The following is an 11,558-nucleotide window of genomic DNA, read 5'->3' as shown; positions in this document are numbered from 1 at the left end:
CACGTGTGTCTTTACTGACTGGCTTTTCCATTTACAATAAAGAATGTGGTTGTTGGGTGAGACTGTAGCTCAGTTCATAGTGCGTGTGTAGCATGCACTGAGCCCTGGATGACTCCTTAATGCCATCCAGGGATGGTGAGCTGGAGCACGCCTGTGATCCCAGTGCGGGAGTGTAGAGGCAGGAGGATCAGGAGTTCAAGATCAACCTCTGCTACACAGAAAGTTTAGAGGCCAGGCTGGACTACACGGACAGTGTCTAAAAAAGGAAGAGGAGGAGGAGGAGGAGGAGGAGGAGGAGGAGGAGGAGGAGGAGGAGGAGGAGGAGGAGGAGGAGGAGGAGGAGGAGGAAGAGGAGGAGGAGGAGGAGGAGAGAGGGAAAAGGAAGGAATATTTGATTTTGAAAGGGTTTGTTGCAGAGTTCTCACACTGCACCCTTCCTCTTCCCACCCATTTTGGTTTTGTTTGCTTGTTGTTGTTGTTTTTTTTATCACTGGGAATTGAACACAGGACCTGACAGATGTTGGGCGAGCACTCTACTGTCCAACTGCTTCCTAGACCTTGCTTTTACCTTTGATTTTGAGACAAGGTCTCACTAAGCTGTCTAGACATAGCTTGAACTCACTCAGAGCCCAGGAGGGCCTTGAACTTGTGACCTTCTCGCCTCAGCCTCCTAAGAAGTGAGACTCCATCCCTGTGCCACCATTGCAGCCTCTGCTGGTACTTTTCCACGTGAGGGAACTGACCTTTGGCTCCAGTCACTCATGGATGGTAGAACATGCTGGAGATCATTGGGTGTTGGCCTAGGGCCTGCCTGAGGGTCTTTCCCATACCCACTGTCTTCCCTCACTCCTTCCCTCACCCTCTCCCATTGCTCCCCAGGCTCACACCATAGGAAGAAGGGCCTGAAGGAAGAGCAGAACTAGTGGCCAGTCCCCACTGTCAACAAGTTCAGAGGGACAGCTGCTGCTGGGCTGCCGGCCTCTCCCCACCCTTTCAGCTGGAAGTAGAGCCTACAAGTTTAATTATGCAATTAAAGTCATTTTCCTGAGCTGAACAAATATTTACATCGTATTTTGCTGTAAATTGCTTTGCCTGGAGAGCAGGTCTGCCACTCAGGCTGGGAAACACTGGCTCATTTGCATATCCCATTACCAAGGGGCTTAGAGCCTAGCTGGGCCACAGGACCTGGGGTGTGTGGGACAGGCTCTCGGGGAGAAGTGTCAGCCATGTAAATGTGTTCTTGGCCCCGCTCCTGAGGTGGTTGTGGACTCAGTGACATCTGCTACTCCTCTGTGGCAGCCTCCAAGTCCCCACTCTATGCATCTCAAAGACCTCAGAGCGTTTGTGCCCATGCTGAGGAAACCCAGATGGCTAAGAGAAGATAACTCAAGGACATGGTTCTGTGATAATTAAGCCCGCACTGATCTCGCCCAGCTGCCCTCCTGTCACGGACACAGGACTCCTGGACTGGGCTCAGCCTGCATTCTGAGCCTCTCCTGGGGACCCTCTCACTTTGCTGAGCTTCCTGTAAGAGCTAGCTAGGAAAACTTCAGGCAAAAGTTCAGGGTGGGGGAGATGGCCACTGGTTCCAATTTACCCTAACCAACAGATGCTCCGCCTCAAGCCACCGTTTGTCCCTGTGGAAAGAACTTTCCATCTACTGACAGGGTCAGACTCAGTGTTTTATCAGGGCTGGGGATAGGGGTCTCCAGGCTTGATATAAATACTGGTTTGCAGCTGGGGGCTTCTGTGGAATGGCAGGTTGTGGGGTGAGGCTGACAGGAACTATGCAGAAATCATCTCCTAGCAGAACTGGTAGCCCCGAGGCATAAGGCCAGTAACCAGGCCTCTCAGCTGTGAGGGCAAGTCTGAGGCAGACACTGCCCAGGTAGATCACATCCTCTTCCATTTTAACACAACCCAGTAGCCTAATCTGGAAGAAATACATCTTCTTTCATTAATTCTTATGGCGGGGCTTTTCCTGATCATTCCTAGGCCCCAACCATGGTAGTAAGCAACTTGCTCTTCAGGACCTGAATACTCTTCTTAGGGTAGGTGTGAATTATTTTTCTTGAAACAATTTTTACTTTTCTTCCTTCCCTTCCTCCCTCCCTCCCACCTCCCCCTTCTCTCTTTCCCTTTTCTTTTGTGGTACTATGGAGAGCCCGGGCCTCCTGCATGCTAGAACTACATAATGAGCTACAATGACCAAGCTCCAGGAGCACCTCAGAAAGGTCCATTTGCTGGACTCAGGCTCAGACCCATTTGTTCCTGGCTTAGGAAAGGCGGAGGTAACTGTGGGCATTTGGGCATAGAAAGAAATGCTATTGGGGTCCTGATTGCCTTCCTTCTCCCATCTCTCACCGTGATGTCTATGAGAAAGGAGGATGGAGATGGAGGCCACACAGAACACCAAGTGGCCCCCAGAGCCACAGTCACTCATCAGAGTCAGGGAGGGGGAAGGACAGAGCCCCTCCACGATATGGCTCCACTCAGCCACACCGAGTGTCTAGAATAAAGCAAAAGAAATTACTGTCCTCTTAGAGTCCCTTTCTGTGTCACAGTCCTTCAGACATCCTCAAGAGAATGCCAATCTACCCGCCCCATCGTACTGCCAAGGAAGTTGAGGCTCAGAGTTCCATGCGGTGGATCACCTGAGGGTGCACTGAAAAAAAAAAAAAGAGGTAGTCTCGATTTGTTGACTTGAACCTGTACTTTTTCACACACCCCAAGGCCTGCTCTGAGCTGGGACGTCCCATTCATCTCCATACTTTACCAGGCTACTACTGCCTGGGGACATAGATGCGGTACAGGAGGACCCTGTCAGCTAGGAAAGAGGGAGGAGGGTGGAACTGAAGGTCAGTTCTTCCCCACAGGTGAGTCTACCTGGAGCCATTAATGCAAGAGCTGCACAGAACAAGCCCCCGTCCTCACGGGGTCCAGTATTCCTGGCAGGGACACAGAGCAAGGGAGCCGAAAAGGCCCAAGCTGCTTAGTGCCTTTGGGAGGCCCATGAGAAGCCCAAGGCTCCAATCCTGGTTCACTTAAAGAGGAAAAGAAGCCTCTTGAGTCCCAACCCAAGTGGATGATCCTGGAGCCCTGGGGCATTATGGATCTGTGGAGGGCCCTGGGGCATTGTGGGTCCATGGAGAGCCCTGGGCCATTGTGGATCCGTGGAGGTGAGTCTCAAAGGGAGTGGCCGGAGGTGTCTAATGACTAAGGGAATGAGCCAGCATCTGTGGTGTGCTGGAGGAGTGTGGGGGGATCTGAGCCAGCTCTCCCAAAGGACAACACACTCAAGAGGGAGCAACGCACCCTGTAATACACTATATAAAGTTTATGGTTTGTTTAGACTCTTCTGGAACAACCAATAAACGAAGGAAGCAGAAAAGATCCAGGAAGGGCTGGACAATGACCTTGGGCCAGCCCCTGCAATCTCCCTTCCCAGGGAGCCTATGGCACGGCCGCTGTGTTGAGTACACACGAGGAGTACAATTAACGTTCTTCCTTCTGTCTTCCCCCCACCCCCCATTCTCTAGGCCCATGGAAACTGAGAAAAGTGTTGCTTAGGAAAGGGCTTAAAGGCAAAGAAGGGCCTGTGCCTGTCCACCCTGCACTCTCAGAGAAGGTTGAGTCCCCGAGGCTCAAACTCTCATTAAACCTCACCTTAAACCCTCTAGATCCAGCTGTGCAAACGCACAGGCCTGTCCTGTAAAGCTGCCAAAGAGCGCCAACTAGTGGCAACAATGATTTATAGCACGGGAAACCAGGCGCTCTGCTCTCTTCCTCCTGACGGTCCGGTCCCTCCTTCCGGTCCGGCCCCTCACACGCACCCAGCCCCTGACAAGTTCCGCCTTTCAAGGGTGATGCTGTGAATCCCCCCAGGCTCCCAGAGGAGCAGGACTAGAGCCCCAGGGTGTTTAATCGGTGTGTTCTCCCTTTCAAATAAAAACCAAAAAGAGGCGATGAAATCTACTTTTTCTATAAAAGTTTATTTTATATTTTTTCCAAGAAGTGGTCAGGATACCGATTTCAATTATGTAAAGAAAGGTAAGAAAGGGCAGTGTATAAAAATAATTTAAACATACATACTAGCAACAAAGCAACATGGCTCTCTAGTTACAACTACAAACTTGCCCAAGATTTCCCCCCCAAAGGTTTTAAATACATTGTAGACAATGGGACAGACAGGCGTGTGTACACACACACACACAAACACACACACACGCACACGCACACGCACACAGCTCAAGTATGTTTTCTGTGTATTTTAGCTAACTGCTACAGCTAACGTGAAGAACTGGATTCCTGAGTGACCTTGAAATGGAACCAAAACCCCCATCGGTGTCAGATGCAAACTTCGGAGAACCTGCCGTGATATCCCCTCCCAATCTTATTTGTCCCTACCGTGTTCTCTGTGCTACACAACGATTAAAAGGTGCTTTTCTGATCTACTCAGCATTGTGCCCGTCTCAAAGTTGGAGCAGGCTGGTTTTCTCCTAGCTCCCAGTGCATGCTGTGAGCAGGAAGGGGTGACCCTCAAGACACCCCCCCGTCGGGATTTACATCTGGCTGATTCTCTGTTTCAGGGCTTGGAGCTCTGTCTCAATTTCGTAAGGGAGGTCAGCGTTGACCTGGTCCTCCAGATACCTGTCAATCTCCTCCACCTCCTTCTCCCAGAACTCCTTAGAGATTCCGAACAGCTCCTCCATGTTGATGGCCCCCAGGCCTTTCAAGTTCAGGGCATTTTCCTTAGGGATGTAGCCAATGGGCGTGAGTCTGGCGCTGTCTTCCCCTTCAATCCGTCTGAACATCCACTCCAGCACACGGGAGTTCTCGCCAAAGCCTGGCCAGAGGAACTTGCCATCTTTGTCCTTCCGGAACCAGTTGACGTGGAAGATCTTGGGCAACTTGGCTGCTGGGCGGTGGGCCATGCTCAGCCAGTGGGCCAGGTATTTGCCAAAGTTGTAGCCAAAGAAGGGTCGCATAGCAAAGGGGTCATGCATGATGACCTTGCCTGTCACAGAGAGACCACCATTTACCTCTGACCCAGTCATACCAGATTCTCTCTCCCTCTCCCTCCATGACAGACACCAAGAAGAGGACTTGGGTTGCCTATCCTGGCCTTGGGGCCAGACTTTGACTCACCCTTGTGTTCAGCAGCAGCTGTGGCTTCTGATCTCATGGCTGCTCCGACAAACACCCCGTGCTGCCAGCTGAGAGCTTCATAGACAAGGGGGACACCTTGAGCAGGGAGACAAAGATCACTAAAGAATTAAGACATCTGAACTCTCTAGAGGTGCTATGCCGCAATTCAACCAAGCAGTATCTTTCTTTCTGTTTTGTTTTGTTTTGTTTTGATGAGAAAGTTTCACTCTGTAGCCCAAGATATCCTGGAGCTTACATTGTAGCCCAGGCCAACCCTGAACTCTCAGCAATCCCCCTGCCTCATCCATCCAAGTGCTAGGATTACAGGTATGAGCTGCTCTAGGCCTGACAAGCAGAATTTTCTGTTGAATTAACCTTTCACCTACAGAGACAATGAACAGGAAACCACTAAGGGCAGTCCCAAGCAGAGAGATCACTCAGTGACGCAGAAACACTGGCCTGAGCTACCTCAGATCACAGACTCAGAGAGGCCATTGGTGATCAGAAGGCTGGCCCTACATGTAAACCTGCCCAGTTAGTCTGGATATAGGGAAAGGAAGATATTTGGAACCAGCTTGGAAAAATATTTCCTGGATTTATTTGTATCACCACACCCCGGTTCCCAGCCTGTGTAGAAGATGCCTCCTCACCTGCAGGTCTACGGCCACCAAAGATGATACCCTCAATGGGCACGCCTTCTGGAGATTCCCAGGCAGGGTCAATAATGGGGCACTGGCTGGCAGGGGTGCAGAATCTCGAGTTGGGATGGGCACATGGTTCCGCTACAAGAGAGAGAGACTCCTTAGCATGCCCCAGATAGGTAGCACCCAGAAGCCAGAGCACCCGGCCTCTCAGGGGACTCACCATCCTGTGGTCTCCACTCCTTGTTTCTCCAAGAGGTGATGGTGACCCCTGGGGCCAGAGGCTCGTCAATGCCTTCCCAGTAAACACCCCCATCACTAGTCTCAGCCACATTGGTGAAGATGGTGTTTTTCTGGATGGTCTTAATGGCATTCGGATTTGTCTTCACTGAGGTGCCAGGAGCCACTCCAAAAAAACCATTTTCTGGGTTGATAGCCCTTAAGTTGCCTGAAAAGTTGCAAGACAGAGAGGGAGGTATGAATGCGAGCCTAGTACCCCAGAGTTCTTAATGCTTTGCTGGGCTAGCTCACACCCTAAAGTTCACATCTTTCTCCTCCCCGTTCTAAACTACACAGCCATCCGTTTCCATCTACACACCATGGCCAACGCAGACTCTGCAGTTTTCTGCTTCTTCACTGTTTCTTACAACACATTCTCTCTTATTTTAAAATATTATTTAGTGGCTCTCTCACTCTCTGTGTGTGTGTGTGTGTGTGTGTGTGTGTGTGTGTGTGTGTGTGTGTGTGTGTGAGAGAGAGAGAGAGAGAGAGAGAGAGTATGAGTGTGTGTGTGAGTGTGTGAGTGTGTGTGTGGGGGGTGTGAGTGTTCCAAGGCACACATAAGGAGGTTGGAGAATAACTTGCAAGAGTCGGTTCTCTCTCCCTACTGTTTAGGTTTTTAGGAATGAAACTCAGGTCATCAAGCTTGGTGGCAAGTGCCTTTACCCATAGACTTGTCTCAGTGGCCCCAGCAATGTCATGCAAACAGATGGATCCTTGTAAGCAAACAGCCTGTCATGGCCCTCTCTGTGTAGATGGGACCCACAGAAGGCCTGCAGGGCGGTACTGTAGACACCTTGCTGACTCTGAAGTCAAACACTCAGTGCCCAGCGTTGGCAGTTTAGGAGATGGTGGTAGTGTGTTTGAAGCCAGCCACTCATCAGAGGCCACGACTGTCATCAGCCAGACCTGAAGACTCACCTTGGACATCAAACTTCATCCAGGCGATGTCATCACCCACACATTCAACTTTCCACCCGGGGAGGGTGGGGTTCATCATGGCCAAGTTGGTCTTCCCACAGGCACTAGGGAAGGCTGCTGCCAGGTACTTCTTCTTGCCTTCGGGGTTAGTTATGCCCAGGATCTGCAGGGAGAGGGGTCAGCTTTAGTATCTCTGATCCTTGGCATGCGCGTATAAAACTGTCACAATAAACTCCGTTATCATTCATATGGTAAGAGAGAGAGACAAAGGGTGTATGTCTTCAACAAAAACTTGGGACTGTCTTCCAAATTAATGGAGGGAGGGAGGGGGCAGAAAATTAAAAAGACAATGATGAGGATGAAGGGAAGAAAGAGGGGGAGACTGAGAACACTGCTATTGTCTAAGAAACGAAGACCCGTGTCCCCTCCTGCAGCAAAGGTCTGGGAAAGCACCTAGGGTCTCCCCAAAGGCAGATTCCCCCGATCCATCCCTCATGCATCAGGATAAACTGATGCATGGTGTCTGGGTAAAAAAAAAAAAAAAAAAAAAAAAAAAGAATAAAATCCCCAAGGTCCCTGATGCTCCAGTGTCTGAGCCTCCTTCAAAGAGATGAACGCTAGGGCACTTCGAGTCAACTTGGCTCCACGCTGCCCTTAAGCCCTCAGAGGTTGGAAATCTTGACATGGCCCACCTTTGCTGCCCCTGGCCCTCCGAATTTCTGCCCAGGATTCCCTGATCACTTACCAGCATGTGCTCCGCTAGCCACCCTTCCTCCTTAGCCAGCCGGCTGGCGATCCGCAGCGCAAAGCATTTCTTCCCGAGGAGTGAGTTCCCACCATATCCACTTCCAAAGGAGATGATCTCTCTGCGGTCCGGGAGGTGGGCGATCAGGGTCTGCTCGGGGTTGCAGGCCCAGTTGTTGACTAAAGGCTCTGAGAACAAGCAAGCAGCAGTGAACTCGTGATACGCATCCTTGCCCAAGTCTCCAGGTGGGCCTTGAACCAGCTACGAAGCTAAGAAGGACCTGGACTTCTGACCCTTTTGACCCTTCTGACCCCTGAGTGCTGGGGTGACAGGCCTGTTCCAGCACGTCCAGTTTATTTGGTGTCTGGGATCAACCTCAAGGCCTCATGCACACCAAGAGAGCATCCTACCCACTCCGAACCCTTCCCCAACCTCTCCACTTTCAATCTGGAAAGAATGTACTTACTTTTTAAGGGGAGAGGGCACCCCACAGAGTGGAGGCACTTGATAAACTCCCCGTTGCCTAGGGCCTCCAGCACAGATATCCCCATTCGAGTCATGATCCGCATGCTGGCCACCACATAGGGTGAGTCTGTCAGCTCAATACCAATCTTGGCCAGCGGCGAGCCCAGTGGCCCCATGCTGAATGGGATGACGTACATGGTGCGGCCTGCAGAGGTGGGTGGGTGGAAGAAGGTAAGAATCCATGGAGGCCCACTGAGCTTCCTCCACTCTTCTTCCTAATGGTACCCACGGCCATGTCTTCCACACCATACCCTATGGGCCACCAGCCTCGGGGTTAGGAGGCCAGTGGAAACTGCAAAATGCTGAAATTAAATGGTTTATAACCCTCCCGTTTGTCTGAATTAAGCTGCTTTACATCCACGTGAATGGGAAACATTTTATGTACGTAGTTTCTGTTTTATCGGTTTGATATTAAGGATTGGACCCCAGGCCTTGGAAATTCTAGGCAAACATTCTACCACAGAGCAGCAGCTGCAGCACCTTCTGAGTTTGTCCTTTGAGACCAAGTGTAAATTGCTCAGGCTGGCCTTAAACTTTGAGTGTTCCTGCCTTAGCTTCCACTTCTGGGATGACAGACCTGAGCCACCAGGACTTGCAGAGGACATTTTAATACTCCTGTGTGTCACCAACCATGAAACAGAACCAGACAGTGCACTTCACATATGGGCCACCCTGTGCAGCTCGGGCCACGATTAGAAGCATGAATGACACACAGCACACCGTGAGGCCTGGGGTCTGGTCTCACACACCTTTCATGCACCCTGGGAACCTGGCGTTGAATGCTTTCTCAAAGTCCTCTTCTGACATCCAGCGGCCCAGCTGGCTGAGGCCAGTTTTAGGGATGGGTACTGTGTCTCTCTGCTCTTGGGTGATGATGACCGTCTTGCTTTCGATCCTGGCCACATCCCGGGGGTCAGTGAGAGCCAGCCAACTGAAAAAGTCACAGGGACTCCTTCAGCAAGGTATCCTTGGGGATGGACCTCTCTTGCCCATGTCAAGGTCTTTCCAGCCTTTCAGGACACAAGGACAACAGGGACTTGACCAGGTGGACATTTGCTAGACAGTGAGCTGGCCCTGGGGAGAGGGGTCGCCTGACATGGTTATCTGGAATCTAATGGCTGCCTATGCTAACCTCACAGGGATCGCTTAAGCTTCTCAGGTGTTTGTTACTGCAAGGTCTTCCTTCATTCTCCAGGATCCAAGAAGGTAGAGCTGGGGAGCCTGTGGGCCAGAGAGTTTGGGCTGAGGGGACTCACCAGTTGTCATATTTCTTCAGCTTGCGGATGACACCCTCCTCCTGCATGTGAGCCAGCAACTGCCCGTACTCCTCCTCAGAGCCGTCACAGATGTGGATATACTCCGGCTGGCACAGTTGAGCATTACTTTCCACGAACTTCCTCACAGCCTGGGGCAGGCTGTCGAGGCTGCCCTGGATGACCTTGGCAGAGAAGTCCAGACCATTATGCAGCTGAGGAGGCATGTTTGCAACGGTGATGAGAGAGGCAGGGACTCCGGTGCCACCTGAAACAGAAAAAAAAGGCTCTTGAACACCAGCACCCATGGGCCCCTTCCCGCTCCTTCTGTAGACTTTGCATGGGTTGCACATGGCTAGGAAGCCGTGGTTGTCAGGGTAAAGTACACGAGTGGACCCCTCACTGGTATTTTTGGAGAGGTTAATGAAATGACCCAGCCTACCTTTCTTCCTTTCGGAAGGTCTGGATCAGAGATCGCAGAGCGCCTTGCCGGATTTCCCCTGTTGACCGAGGGCGTGTTCCCAGAGGGAAGGCCAACCGTGCTCGGTAGCCAGCCCTCCTCGCTTTAAATACTATACAGAAGGGAGGACAGCCCTGCCCCTCAGCTGGACCCGGAGGCTCGCCTCTGACGTAAGGGGCAGGTCTTTGGATCATAGCCATGGTCAGCACGGTTTGGAATTGACTTAACACAATAAACTCCAGGGAGATAATGATTGAACTTGAGGTTGTTAAAGAGTTCTGGGAGGCCCCAGGTCCCTCTGTCAGCCATAGTGAGTCCTTACACAACATTCGATTGACTAAACTTTGACCCTGCCTGTTGCTGATGCAAACTACAGGCTCTTGCCTTAATTCTCAGGTGGGGGTCAGGGACGGGCCTAGCCGGGACGCCTCTTGGACTTCAGATGCTGCACATTTTGTGTACCAGTGGCTGCTGGTTGTCAAAACACCACAGCTGTGAGGTGTCACTCCCACGGTCAAAGGTCATGAGAAGGAAACTCAGCTCTGAGACGTGAGACTTGTAGACAAAGTCTGCAGCAGCTGAGTTAGCTGGGGTGTGTTACCTCACTAGGTATCTGGGGGATTCTCTGGCCATCCCAAGATGAACATGCAGAGTGTAGGAATGGCTGTAAGCTGTGTTCTGACGGGACAACGCCTGACACACAATAATCACTCATCCATACATCCTGACCCCTGCTCCAAATGTTGTACGTCAGCTCATAAAACATTTATGCTTGAAATGGAATTCTGACAATCCCGGGTACAGACTAGGAAACTGAGGCAGAAAGATCACTAAACAGGTCCCAGCTGGCTGGTGAGAGCCAAAAGAGTATGCATCAGTCAGGCTGGGCTACAGAGTACCGTGGGATCCCTTGTGAGCACTACTGTCTTTTCTAGACCCTTCCGTGTCTTCTTTAAGAAGTTCTAGGTTAGATACAGTCACCCTTGGAGCTGCAAGTTTGAGAGTCTGGGGAGAAGAGGGAGGGGCCTGGGCGTTCTGCTGGGTTACACTTGAGCACCAAGACCTTTATCACAGTTGTGAAGAATCTCCTCTGCCACAGACCTTTGTGCCAATTGAATGAGCCGAGAGCTTGCTTGCTGGAGTTTAGGAGTGAGAAGTCAATGAGAGAGAGAGCCCATGGGCAGGCCCTGCTCCCTCAGCTGGCCTTAGAGGGAGTGGCAAGGTCCGGTTTCCACAGTTGGCCTCAGAGTAGGGGGCCACTTCCCTGTAGGCAGGAGGATGATCTGACAGGCAACTTTGTGATTCTGCTTACTGAGACTTGTGTCAGATTTGAGGCACTGTGAAGAGCCATCCCAGAGTGCTTTTGGCCTGGACTATAGGGCTTGACTCACTCTGCAAAGCTATATGAATACCTCCTGCCTCCTGCACCTCACTTCCAGCCTTCTGGGGTTCATCTGCTGGACCTTCTGTGTCAGTAGAGAAGAAGCAACTTCCTCTTCAGGTCACTGAGACCTCCCATGAAGGGTGGCTTCACCCTAAGTAAACCGTTGGGTGTCAACCCAGCCAGAATGTCCTTCTCAGTGTCT

The 11,558-nt window shown here is 51.3% G+C and overlaps 1 protein-coding gene across 1 annotated transcript; it reads right to left on the bottom strand.

Annotated features, from left to right (window-relative positions):
* Positions 1–3,973: 3,973 nt before the first annotated feature.
* Positions 3,974–10,110, bottom strand: Pck1 (phosphoenolpyruvate carboxykinase 1). The gene is made up of 10 exons (XM_034495255.2): positions 9,955–10,110; positions 9,516–9,780; positions 9,009–9,190; positions 8,201–8,404; positions 7,735–7,922; positions 6,990–7,152; positions 6,013–6,237; positions 5,799–5,930; positions 5,149–5,244; positions 3,974–5,017 (listed from the first exon to the last, which is right to left on the bottom strand). The coding sequence occupies exons 2-10, from the start codon at positions 9,737–9,739 to the stop codon at positions 4,563–4,565; spliced, it is 1,869 nt and encodes a 622-aa protein (XP_034351146.1). The 5' UTR covers positions 9,740–9,780; positions 9,955–10,110; the 3' UTR covers positions 3,974–4,562.
* Between the last annotated feature and the right edge of the window lie 1,448 nt (positions 10,111–11,558).

The sequence above is a fragment of the Arvicanthis niloticus genome, chromosome 2, assembly GCF_011762505.2.
Source record: "Arvicanthis niloticus isolate mArvNil1 chromosome 2, mArvNil1.pat.X, whole genome shotgun sequence".
In the NCBI taxonomy this organism is placed as follows: domain Eukaryota; kingdom Metazoa; phylum Chordata; class Mammalia; order Rodentia; family Muridae; genus Arvicanthis; species Arvicanthis niloticus.
The sequence above is the reverse complement of the archived record's forward strand: the minus strand, read 5'-3'. Positions and strand labels throughout refer to the sequence as shown.

Coding starts and splice junctions, on each gene's coding strand:
- Pck1 (XM_034495255.2), bottom strand. CDS start 9,739: ATGCCTCCTCAGCTGCATAATGGTCTGGACTTCTCTGCCAAGGTCATC. Junction 9,191..9,515: donor CTGAAGAAATATGACAACTG/GTGAGTCCCCTC, acceptor TGACTTTTTCAG/TTGGCTGGCTCTCACTGACC. Junction 7,923..8,200: donor GTGCCCTCTCCCCTTAAAAA/GTAAGTACATTC, acceptor GCTTGTTCTCAG/AGCCTTTAGTCAACAACTGG.